This window comes from Pithys albifrons, chromosome 18 (genome assembly GCF_047495875.1).
Source record: "Pithys albifrons albifrons isolate INPA30051 chromosome 18, PitAlb_v1, whole genome shotgun sequence".
NCBI lineage: Eukaryota > Metazoa > Chordata > Aves > Passeriformes > Thamnophilidae > Pithys > Pithys albifrons.
In genome coordinates this window covers 2360310-2372749 of record NC_092475.1, presented here as the reverse complement: position 1 = coordinate 2372749, position 12440 = coordinate 2360310, and the positions used below count along the sequence as shown (strand labels likewise).

Genomic DNA, 12440 nt, shown 5'->3' with positions numbered 1-12440 from the left:
AACTTTATACCCCCAAAAAGCCTCGTGTGCTCCTGGTCAGAGCCACGTGCGGCAGGAGTGGTGTGGCGGCTGCGGGCGAGGTGATTCCCTCCTGGAGAGCCTCGGGGTGTCACCCGGTGTGGGTGCTGGAGAGGGATGCGCCATGTCCCTGCGGAGCTGCCCTATCTCCAGCCGTGCCCAGCGGCTCCAAGGGCTTCACCTGACACGTGCTTCCCTCCCGGGAAACCTCCAGCAAGGGCTGCTCCGCTCCCTCTCCAGGAAGCCTCTCCCACTGCTTCCTTGTCCTTATTCCCTGAAAGTTTTACCCAGCGACTCCAGTTCTGCCTGGAGTTCATGGGACAGCTCCACTGACAGGGATGGGAGTCCCCTGTGGCATCTCTTGTCTGTGCTGGCCTCATTGCATCTCTGTAGGCACCTGGCTTGTGCCAGGGCAGCAGCTCCCTTGCATTTTGGCATTGCCTGCCTTCTGGAGCTCTTGGAAAATTATTGATGATAAGTGGAGGGGATCAATGGGTAACCAGGTGATTGGTGCATCCATAGGGATGGGACCAGGGCAGGAGCACCAGCAGGAGAACGTGCAGTCAGGACCTGCAAGTGACTTTCTCCCTGGTAACTGTAAGGACATCTTGGGACTGGGAGAGTCACAGCCATCCCTGCCTGCAAACATTCCCCTGTGGGCCTGATCCTAAGTCAGGCATTTCTACATAGAATTATTTCTGCTTTCCCACTTTATGCCCAGTTTTCAGGCTGTGCCCAGCCCTCAAAGCCTGGCAGCTCTGCAGGAGGGATTTGTCACAGAGGGAAAAGCCTTTTGGAATTGCCACTGACTGGGATGTGGCCATTCCCTGTCAAATCCCACAGGGAAGTGTGTGGCTGTGCCAGTCAGTCTGGGCTGGTGGTGACTTGGGGACAGTGCCTTTAATTCTCAAACTTCACTGCCCCTTCCCACAGCCCTGGGTTTCCTCCTTACCCTTGCTCCCAGAAGTGCCAACTTGACCTCCACTCATCCCATGCTGCCTCCTGTGTTGACAGGAGGAAGGTTGTGTTTTTTTGCCACAAACTTCTAAAAAGTTACCTAAAAAGAGCTGGAGGCTTCATAAGGTGCTGCCAGTCCCAACCTTCCCACACCACATTCCAGCCCTGCTCATTCCAGGATCTGCCAATGCCTTCTCTTCCCATTACCAGTGAAAGGGTTCTTACCCAAACCTTAAGGAAAGCAGGGAAGAAAATGAGGTGTTGTCCATTTCAGCCTGTGTTACTCAAAAGTGAGTGTGAAGTTTGGACATTACAAAAAGAAACCCACAATAACTTTTGCTGATTTTTGCTCTCTGTCTCTGGGACAATTCCTCTGTGATCCTTGGGGTTGTATCAGTGGCCAGGGAGCAGAGTTTTGCTCTTGTTGAGTGGTTTATAGGATTTTTATTTTTCATTTAGTCAGAAAATAAGGACGGGAAAAAATTGAAATAAGTATTTGGTGTGGAAAACCCAAAGATTCAGAACCTTTTAAGCTGAGCAGAGAGGGTGTCTGAGGGGCTGGATGAGCTAAGGGGAATGAGAAGTGTCCAGCTGCCGGAGCAGGGCTGAGCTGGGTATGCTGAATGTTTCAAGAAGGTGGTGTTGGGGTGATGCTCAGTGGTGTGTGGTGCCATGGGGTGTTTGGGGTGCAGGAGATGGGCCATCAGCAGGGTCTGCCCTGCCTGTTCCCCTTTGTGTGTCACCTTGAGCTGCCCAGCTGTGTGGACACAGAGGTTTTGTGCTCCATCACCCACTCTTGGCCTGGTTGGATAAAGGTGCCACTGGATGGATAAAGGTGTCAGCTGCGTGTGTTTCACCTGCTGTGAGCCCAGAGATCTTGTCTTCAGCTTTCAGTTCTCTGGTCTTTTGTGAGTCTTTTTTTTTTCCTCTTTTTTCTTTGAGCAACTTGAGTGAGGCTCACTCAGAGGTGCCAGGAGGCAGCATGGCAGGGAAGGGGACTGGCCTGTTTATCCCTGGAGGATTGGGGACAGTAGCAGTGCCCACATTGGTGGGAGTGAAGCAGCAATTTGGGAAGGGGCTGCAGGGGCCCCTCTCTGAGCCTGCTCCAGGAAGGAGCCACTGGCAGTCAGGTTACATCTCCTGCCCAGCTCTCCCACTGAAAGAGCCCAAATTAGCTGAATCAACGATGCCCATGTTCAGCACCAAATGCCACAGAACCTGTTGCCAAGGCTGGAATTTCTCCCTCGATCCGATTAACCTTTGTGTCCATGCAAACAACTGCAAATGTGTCACCAGCCGAGCTTTTGCCAGTTCCTCTCAGAGCATGTGGGCTGCATGAGATGTGCAGTTCCCAATCCCACACAGGAATCCCCCTATTCCATGTGGAAAGTCCCTGGGGGCAACTCAGAAAGGACCGCTGGACCCTCATGTCCCACATTTGGGTGGCATGGCTGGCAATCTGGCTAAGCAGGAGGTGCTCCCCTGTTGCCCTAGGCATGAGGACAGGTGGAATGAGTCTGGATGCTCTGGGAATAAACTGTTGAGTGAAATGATGCTAAACATGATCTTGTGGGAGGAATTGGGGGTGACAACTCAAATCCATGTTTTAAAAAGCCTGTGGGTGAGCATCAGCATCATGTTCCAGCCAAGGTATTAAGGCTGTAGTGATCTGGGGAATCACTTCCCAAAAACCTGATGCTCTCATTGTCAAGGCTTGGACAACTTCTTTCCCCCAAATCCATGTGTGGCTTCTCCTGATGCAGCTCCCACCCTTGGACATGTCTTTGCATGTGCTGTTGGGGAGGGAAGAAGGAACTTGAAGCCAGAGACAGAGCCAGTCATGCCATGGGCTTCTTCCTGGTCCCACCAAACAGGGGGATGTCCTGCTGCCTGCTTCTATGAGGAGCAGGAGTGGGCTTTCTGCGATAATTCCTGATGTTCATTATTTATAGAGAAGCCAAATTGAATTATTAATACAGAAAATTCAGATAACATTAACAATTCTCAGTTTATAACAGTTTCCCATTAATAAGGAAAATTGGAAATTTATCACTACATCTGTTCATTAAAACTCACTATTTTTTTTTTTGCTTTTGGTGTCTTAAATGAAAGTAGAGAAATAAACGAAGAGGAAAAGCCATTTATTTGCTACTTCTCTGGGCAAAGTCAGCCCATAATTTTTAATAAAGTCTTTGCTGTTGTACATGGAGGGGAAGCCAGGCTGTAATGAAAGCAGCTTTCCAGCCATGTCTGTGGCGTTCCTTGACCGTAGAACAAATACTCAGAAGCACATCCCGTTTCTTCTCTTTGTGGGAATCTTTAAGCTGTGTGATAGTTTGCTCGTGTCCCTCCCTCCCCAGCAGCTCTCCTTGCTTTCACCATGTGTTGTTCCTGGCTCTAAGGAGTGAATTTTAATGCCTCCCCTGCTTCTTTCAGAGATGGCGGATTCCTGTACCTGTAAAGGTGGAAGGAAAACTGCAGGCTCTAACAAACCTGCTGCCAGCAAAGAAAGCAGGACAGAGACAAGGATAAACCCTCCAGCTGAGCTGCCTAAGCTGGGTAAGGAACTGGTTTGCTTTTTGCATGGAGGTAGATGGGGTGGAGGGGATGAACCCAGTGGCAGGAGTTGGGGGGCAGCTGCCAAAATGAGGAGTTGCAGGTGCACTGAGTCTCAGTGTGTCTCTGCTTCTCACTTTGACCCACCAGTGAGGGCTGTGCTGGTCAAAAAAGCCTCAGCCCCTGCGATCTGCAAAGAGCTGGTCCTTGGGAGCGGGAGGGGAGGGATGGAGGTGGCCTCTCCCTTTGGAGAGGCGTGTGCCTGGCTTAATGAGATGGGTGTCTCGCTGCCTATTTATCGTGTTGGTAGCTAAGTGTTACATCAAAGGATGGAAAGGCTTAAATGAGTTCACACCATCTGCTGCCTCCCGTGTCGCGGCCCCCGGGATGGAGGCTCGCGAGCGTACGAGCCCCGGGGGACCCTCACGCTAAGGGCTGTCACGCTGATGGATGGCTGATTTCTCTATCTAGGAATCTCCAGGCTCAAGGAGATTTTTTATCCTGTCTGTTGATGTTGGGCAGATCTACCCTGCGAGAGAGGCTCTCCCTGCCTTTACCTTGCTACTGGCAGCCCTGGACACCAAGGGTGCCTGCACGTCAGGAAAGGGTCAGACCACAGCGATGTATCTCAGACCAGGCTCCCAGAATCAGTGGCCTTGTAGGGAAATGCGTGTGCCCTAAATGTTTCCCAGATGCCATTCTTACCTTTAGGGGATTGAAGCTGTAATTGCTAGCAGAAGAGGATAACTTATTGCTAAGGGGAATGAACTCCAGCTGTCCACAGCATGAACACTCCTGTGTTCAGGGGAGCATTTTCCCCTGCACCATATCCTGTCATCACCTCAGTGGCAGAGGAGCTGGCATTGCCTTCCAAAGGGGAATTTCCATCCTTGCCAGGGCAGGGAATGGCAGCCCAGAGCCAAGGGAGCCAGGCAGGTGGCATGGGGCTGGGGCTGGGCAGCAGGATTGCTGGGACAGCGGCTCCTCCAGCACAGCTGGTGATCTGTGCTCTGTCTGTTTGCAGGAAATGCAACCAGTGACAAAACTGAAGGCAGGAAGAAAGGACGACCCAAGGCTGAGAATCAGGCACTGAAAGACATCCCTGTAAGCCCCCACCTCCCTAATGCCCTCTCAGCTTCACTCCCTCTGACTTGCCCTGCATTGCACACTTCAGCCAGCCCCACTCAGGGGTTAAACCTGCCTTCCTGGTGGTTTATTTTCAGAGCAGCCTTGTCTTGGGCTGAGCAAGATCTTGGCCCCTCATGCCTCCATGCAGGCATCCAGCATCCAGCATCCATCCAGCATCCTCCAAAAACCTGGTTAGGGACAGTACCTCCCTCCAGCCTCACCTTCCCAGGGCCATGGCCAGATGAGCTGAATCCAGTCACAGCCTTGTCAGATTTGGCTAATGATCCGGCAGCAATGGCAAAGGGGTGATTTATTCCCTCAGGGTTGTGCAGTTTAATTCCTGCCTGGTAGCATGGACAACACACAGAGCAGTTTGTCATGAGAGCATGGTCATGGGGTGATTTACAGACCAGATGAAATGTGGGGTGATTAAATCACCCGAGCGACTTCAAGCCTGATTTATTCCCCAGCCTGGCAGGGAGCATGTGTGTGCTCTGGGAGGCACAGCAAGGTAAATCCCTGGGAGGAATCATTAGCCTGTAGAGCCTGCAGCATCTAACCCAGCACCTCTCTGTGGGAGCATTGCTGTACTGAAACACACCCCTGGGGTCCACTTTGTGGCTGTTTGTTGGGAAGGGATGGACATGAATGATCAGAGATCCCCTGTGCCCTCCAGACCCCCTTGGGATGCACCAATACACAGCTGGGCACATGGTGCTCTGAATTCAGCTGTCTCTTGTGTTTCCTGTTCCCAGCTCCCCCTGATGAACCAGTGGAAGGATGAATTCAAAGCCCACTCCAGGGTGAAATGCCCCAATTCAGGCTGCTGGCTGGAGTTCCCCAGTATTTATGGCTTGAAGTACCACTATCAGCGCTGCCAAGGGGTAAGGAAACTGGAGAACTGTCTGTCCCTTCCAGTGTTCAGCTCTTCCATTACCATCTCCTGGGTAAAGCCCCTCGCAGGCTTTAAAACCCAGGAGAAATACAAGGTTAAAATGGGGAAATGGAGGTGGCAGAGATGGGCCAGGAGCAGTTTGTGAGGTATGTACAAGAGGGACTGGGGTCCCTGCAGCTCAGTGTGAGGTCTTGCCCGGGAAGACTGTGGACCCTTGATAACTATTTGGAGGGGCAGAAGGGTATTACACATGGCTTGTGTTCCTGCCTGAGTCAGAAAGGCCTGTCTCTTTTATGGTCTAACATCCATGCTCACCTGCCTCTCCCTGCTCCACGCAGGGTGCAATCTCGGAGAGGCTGACGTACTCGTGCTCGTACTGTGAAGCTGCCTTCACCTCCAAAACACAGCTGGAAAAGCATCGGCTCTGGAACCACTTGGACCGGCCAGTGCCAACCAGCAAACCAGAAAACAAAGTGCCCAAGGCCATTGGGAAGAGCAGTGGAAAGAAAAGGTACCAGGCTGTTGCTGGGTTGCGTGGCAGTGGTGCAGGGATGGCTGGGAGAAGGGGAAGGTACCTGCCTCTATTCCTACAGCCTGGTCTGGCAAGGGGGAAGAGGTGTCAGGACACTTGTCTAACAACTCCTCTTTAAACAAGCCCTCTGTGCTTTGCCCTAGAGCTGCTGAGAGTTCAGCTTGCCCCACCATCCATCCCAAACAGCCAAAGACGGAAAAAGCTGTGGCGCGGGAGCACACGGAGAATGGCGAGTGCCTGGCCGAGAGCCGGGAGAGCAAAGAGTTCCAGATCGCGGCGGCCGAGGCGATGGCGGCCGCCACCCCCACAGCCAAGTCCTCGAGCGGGAAGGACACCGGGCAGCAGCGGGGCAGCCAGGCCTCCCTGCAGGAGGAAGACCCCGAGAGGATGAAGCACAGTAAGATTAGAGCCCGGGGCTACACTGCTTCAGGAGCCCAAAGATAGATGTCCCACGGGAAGGGGCTCTGCTCCAGCCAGCACTGCTGCAAGTGTCTCTCTGAATCCAAGAGATATCCAAGTCTTGATTTAACATCCTGATAGCTTGGCCTGGCCCCAGTTTCCTGCAGCTTTACTGGGAGTTAAAACCTGGTTGCAGCTGTGAGAGAGATTATTCCTATAGGGTGTGTAAAACTGGAAATGGATTGAATTCATGGCAGCATAACAAGCTGCCATGTCAGCCTCTCTGTCCTCAGTGTGGCAGGTTAAACCAGGATGGTTCTGGCAGATCCATTTTCCTGAAGGACTGGGACAGAGTGAGGAAGCTCCCTCTATCCTTGGCCACTGGGGAGCTGGCAGACAGGGCCATGGTTGTCCCCATCACAGCATGGAGTTCCAGTGCTTGCAGCACCAAAGCAAACCACCACAGCCACTGTGGCTGCTGAGGTGTGGAAGCCGTGTGGCTTTTGGCACTAGACAGAGCCACCACTTCCACTCGTTGAATTAGCCCTGAATAACGTATTTATCTTGGTTTTGGGGGTTGAGAAGCAGCAACCTGTTCATGTTTGATGGGTGGGTGCTTCATTCTGATTCACTCCTGACACAGAGTGTGTGCCCACTCCATGCCCCAGGACTGATGGATCTCCCTGGCAGTACAGTTATTTGACCAAATCTCTCTCTGTTTCTCTCTTTTGAGTCAGGAAGGAAACAGAAAACTCCTAAGAAGTTTACGGGGGAGCAGCCATCCATCTCGGGGACATTTGGACTGAAAGGTAATACAGGGACAACTCTGGTCAGCTGTAGGGTTGTACCTTCTCCCTGGGATGCCCCTTCTCCAAGAACCCTCCCTGTGGTGGAGCCAGGCACAGCCCAAGGATACAGCACTAGAAGAGCTGGTGCTTTTTACTGTAAGAGTGTCCTAAAGGGACTGAAAGGCAGCAGCAGAGCTGGGACTGATAACAACCCTGTCTGCTGTGTTCTGGAGCCTGGTGCTGGGAAATGAGGGAAGAGAGAGGAAAGGATCCAGCAATGTTCAGCTGTAACACAAGAGTAATGATCTGCTGACACAAGGGTGATATGAGAAACATCATTTCATCATCGTCCCACCATTCTGGGATGTCGCAGCGTTTCCAGTGGCTCCGGGAGGATTTCTGCTCTGCATAGAAGGCTCGTGACGCACCCATCCCTCAGACACCATCTCCACTGTGGGTCGCCCACATGGAAGAGAATGAATCCAAGCGGGAAGAGACACGTTGCTGGGATGTTTTCTGAGAGAAGGCTCAGGAATTGGCTGCTGCAGCCTGAGAAAGCAAGAGGGAGTGGGACTGTGGTCATGCTCCATAAATATACTCAACTGGGCTGGGAAAGAGGGGGAAATCCTGGTGCATCTCTGGTATGGAAGCAATGGGATTCAGGCTGGCTAGGAAACACATTCAGTCAGGGAAATAAAAAGCGGATTTCCAGGCACTGCAGGAGGCAGCACCTTCCAGTATGAGGCACTCGGGGGAAAGGCACTAATGGCTTTGAAGGAATAAGACACTGACGAGCAGGCTGGATGTGGTCTCTGTGATTTCCTTTCCCCTGGCTCCTGGGAAGTCTGGGCTTGTTTCCCTTATCTTCCCCACAGAGGCACTGCCGTAGACTGAAATGTCTGCTGTAGGTTCCTGGAGAACCAGGTGCTCCCATGACCTGCTGCCTCAGATGGGGAGTGAGGATGGGGTTGCTTCCCCACAACCCCCATTTTCAACGTGACAGTCGCTCCCCAAAGACAAGGGTGCCCCAGCCCATCGTGGGCATGGACCACCATGGGGCAAGTGTGGATCTGACCCTGGCACTCACTGCATTGCTTCCAGCACCACCTGTGGAAACACAGGCACAGGACTGAACTGCACATGGATTTGGGGGTTGGACCTAGGGGAATTAAACAGCCTTTCCAGTGCAGGAGCATCAGCAGGAATATCCTTTTATATCCTGGATTTGCTGTTCTCATTCCCCTGTTCAGTTTCTTGCAAAACATTCTATTCCCTCCTCCCAGGCCTGTCTCCCTGGCTAGAGGCATCCTACCTCATTTTGCCATGGTGTTTCCATAGTTCATAACCTGGGTTGGGGGAAATTATGCTGTTTATGAAACACCACAATTTGTGAGGATATTGCTTGTCATAATTATGGACCTGATCCTACATATACAGCCTTGACAGACCTACAGCCAGCTCGGTGTCCCTGGGTTAGAGGTAGAGATTTTCTACCTGCTGAATATGAGTTGCTCTGAAGGTATTAAAGGAAGTATTAAAGAAGAATCCTCTTTCTCTACAGGTCTTGTCAAAGCAGAGGACAAAGCAAAAGCCCATCGAGCCAAGAAGCTGGAGGGAAACACCAGTATGGAGGAGCTGAAAAAGAAATCTCCAGGAGCTGAAGTGAAGAAAGAAACTGCTGTGCACCTACCAGCAGGTGAGGCTGGTGTGTGCAAAGCGCAGGCAGCAGCTTTGTGTGCAACTTAGCTGCTCTCATGTGCTCTGCTTGGTCCCCACCTTCATGCCACCATGTTTACCTGCAGCTCATGGTCCCTGCACCCCTCCAGGCCCAGGGAGTTGTTTGCTGTGCCATTTTCTAGCCGGTTTTCCAAGAGAAGCAGAACAAAACCAGAAGTAGGAGCACACAGCTCTTGCCCTGTTGAGGTGTAGCACAGGTGTGGGAACAGCCACTGCTCCTAGAACGGTTGTGCAGCCACAGTTTACATCCTGAGGGGCACCTTACCATTGCTTCACTGCCAGGTCAGCAGGATGGAGGTGCTGGGAGTTGAGAGCCAAGTTCCACCTGGCTTCACTGTGACCACAGCTTGGGTCAACATGTGGGATGATGGCATTTTTCTAACATCATCCCAATGAATGACACCAGTGCATAACTGGGAATGGTTAAGCCTTCTCCGAGGTGCAGGCTAGACCCCGGCACAGGTTGCTTGCTTTCCCTGGAAGCTCTGACAGCAGGAGGAACGCAGGATGTGCAAGATAAACACAGCTGCAGTGCCTTACACTGCTTTCAAATTCAAATAAATGACTCTCTGATCTCACAGCCATGCAAGAGCATCCAAATAAACAGACTTGGCAGATTTTATTCAGCCCAGGCTTCCCTTGCTGGAAGCCTGTGCTGTTCTGCTGAGAACATGGCGTGAGCTCTGGACCTGGGAGCAGGTTTTGGCCTCATGTGTCTCATATTTTGAACTTTTTTTTGAGCCAGTCACAGTCATTCAAATAAACATGTGCCTGGAAGCCAGCAGTCCCCTAACTGCCTCCATGTCTGCCGGGAAGAGGATTGCCAGGGAAGTTTTCCAGGCACACGTCCGGATGGAGCCGAGACGCTCACCTTTGTTTTGCTCCCGCTAATTGTTTCATTTGGCAAAGGGAAGTTATTCCAAGCAGGGCAAGATCAGGGGAATTATCCTGTTTTAACTCCCAGTGTGCAGGATACCAGCGAGGTTGGAAAGATGAACCTCCTTTTCCCAGGTCAGCAGGCCTGGTAATTCCATGTAAAGTGACCCAGTGACCCAGTTTGCTCAGCTGCAGAAGTGTGGGGCAGGGAGAGCTGCAAGGGCCTGCATGGTTTGTGTCTGGTTTTGGCTCTGCCTGGGAGAGTGTTTTTCTTCTCTTTTTTTTTAACGTTAGGAACTTTCTCCAATTCAGTGCTTTTCAGCTCACCAAATCAAGGCTTACACAGGGCTGTCCTCTGCCCAGAAGCCCAGGCAAGTTGGGTGTAACACCTCTCTCCTCTCCCTTTCCAGCAAACCCTGAGGACCAGTGGCAGCGGGAGATCAGCGAGAAGGGAGAAGTCTCCTGTCCAACCTGCAGTGTTATAACCAGGAAAACTATTGTGGGGCTCAAAAAGCACATGGATGTCTGCCAGAAAGTAAGGCCTCGCTTTATTCAATCAAACACATGGATTTTGGAGGGGAATGGATGTGTACATGTGCCACTCATGAATGTGTATTGCTGCTCCTAAAACCAGTTCAGGGCTGTGTTTAATAGAACACTTGCTGGTCACATTCAGGTTGCTGGCTGCCTCACATCAATTCACAGGGATTTGGACACTAGTTCTCAGCAATCCCGAATCCCTTTGTGGTCTGGGCCCCTTGCCCCACTGTCTCCAGCAAAGTCAGGTATTCCTGGTAGCTTAATGAATAGTTCTAAAGCTGGAGAGATTGTTGGGGTTGTGTCTAATCTGGCCTCCTCCAGAGCTCTGGCTGTGGGGTTTCACTGAGTGCTGAGCAGGCCAGATAAATTGTGGTTGCATGAGAGCACGTCTCAGGGAGACTCCAAGCCTGGATGTGCTCAGGCAGGCTGTCAGGATGCAGGAGTGCAGTAATGGTACAGTGAAAAATTGTCTTTCTGCCACACCACCATCCATCAGAACGCAGGATTACGTCTTCATCCGTCACCTGGCGTGGTGTGGAGCTGTCACCACAGAAAGCCAACGTGGGATCGATGCCTCCTGCTTTGAAAATATGTGGCTGGGCTTTGATTCTACATTAATTTTCTGTAAATGCTTCCCCAGCCTTTGCTTCCCTGTTTATATAGCAGTGGGAGGCTGCTCTCCATTTCTAGCCTTGTACTACAGCAATGCTGGGCAGAATCCTGCCTCCTGTGATATCCTCCTGACCTCAGCAGAGTGGGGATCTTGGCCATCACTGGTCACATCTCCTGCTTTTTGGAGCATCTCCCAAGCCAGGTCAGCTCCGTGTGAGCTGCATGGCTGGATGACCTACTGAGCTATGCTGGAGCAGTCAGCAGTGTCTTCCCTGCTGTAGATAGACCAGTGGCTGTTCAGACAAGGAATCGGGGCTCCAGCCCTTGGAGAGGGGTGTTCTGTGGCCCTCCCGGGAGTGACAGTCCTTGCTGGGGCTGGCTATGCCACTGTGGAAGCTGAAGTGCTTCACACAATCCTAGCCCAGGCAGGACGGGCCCCAAGCTCCAGGTGTGTAACCACAGGTCCAGATTTGAGCATTTCATCTCTGAGATGAACCTGTGACATGTCCTCAGTGAGGCCACACTGCTACAGGCAGGTGGGATGCCCATCAGAAGCCACTCTGGAGTGCACCTCCTGGGCTTGCTCTCTTCTTTAATGACTTAGAATGGGAAAAGGATTTGCAGGCTCCCAAAACTCTTACGAAAAATGGAAATTGGTTTGTCTGTTCCATGCTTGTCACTAAGCAGTCTCCACGTGCTTCCTTTGGTTTTGGAAAACAAGTAAGGGGCGGGGAGGGTTGCAACATGCATGGGCCTGAAGGAGTCAAGGGCAGGTATATTCTCCTGGTGTCCTAGGTGGGAGGGCTTGTTGGAATGTGGACATGGCACGTTCTAAAAAGTGCTGACCAGAGGAGTAAACTCCAAATTGGCTGGCACTGACATCTGATGGGTCAAGAAACTATTGGTATTTACCTTGTTAGGATTAAGCTCTTGGGTGTGGAACAAGATTAAATGAGAGGAGCACAGATACCAGTGAGTAACTCCTGGCTGCAGTGAGTTTATTCTTCATTTTGCCAGAGCTTTAGGATTAGGAGGGATTTGCAACTCTATCTTCATTCTCTTTTCAGCTTTTAGTCCAGGCTTGATTGAATGGGAAGTGGTGAAGGTGGAGCATAAGGCAGGAGAAGGAGGAATGGCCCAGGCCATCCAGACACTGACTCGCTGTCATTCACCTTCTGAGTCAGTAAATTCTGGTCCCTGCCCCAGCAAAATCAAGATCTGTTCACACACTGTGCAAGTGCCCCTTGTATATCAGGGTGGGCAGTAACACATCTCCCCAGGCACTCAAGAGGCCAAGCTGGGTCAAACAGCAGAGCAGTATGAGGCAGGAAGGACTCTGCTGTGATTGTGTCCTTAATTTCACACAGCCCAGGCACCCAGAAAGTGAACTGTACGCCAGCAT

At 51.7% G+C, this 12440-nt stretch overlaps 1 protein-coding gene across 4 annotated transcripts in view; it reads left to right on the top strand.

Moving 5' to 3' along the window:
- Positions 1-12440, top strand: part of ZNF512B (zinc finger protein 512B) — a 30138-nt gene that overhangs the window by 695 nt on the left and 17003 nt on the right. For 3 of the 4 annotated variants that reach the window (XM_071572780.1, XM_071572781.1, XM_071572779.1), the window contains exons 2-9: positions 3412-3534; positions 4556-4635; positions 5415-5543; positions 5893-6065; positions 6230-6483; positions 7223-7294; positions 8835-8969; positions 10297-10421. In XM_071572780.1, coding sequence (XP_071428881.1) covers positions 3414-3534; positions 4556-4635; positions 5415-5543; positions 5893-6065; positions 6230-6483; positions 7223-7294; positions 8835-8969; positions 10297-10421 — 1089 coding nt within the window. In that variant the 5' untranslated portion in view covers positions 3412-3413. Of the gene's footprint in view, positions 1-3411; positions 3535-4555; positions 4636-5414; positions 5544-5892; positions 6066-6229; positions 6484-7222; positions 7295-8834; positions 8970-10296; positions 10422-12440 lie in introns of those variants that run through there. The other variant, XM_071572782.1, reaches the window with a different exon arrangement.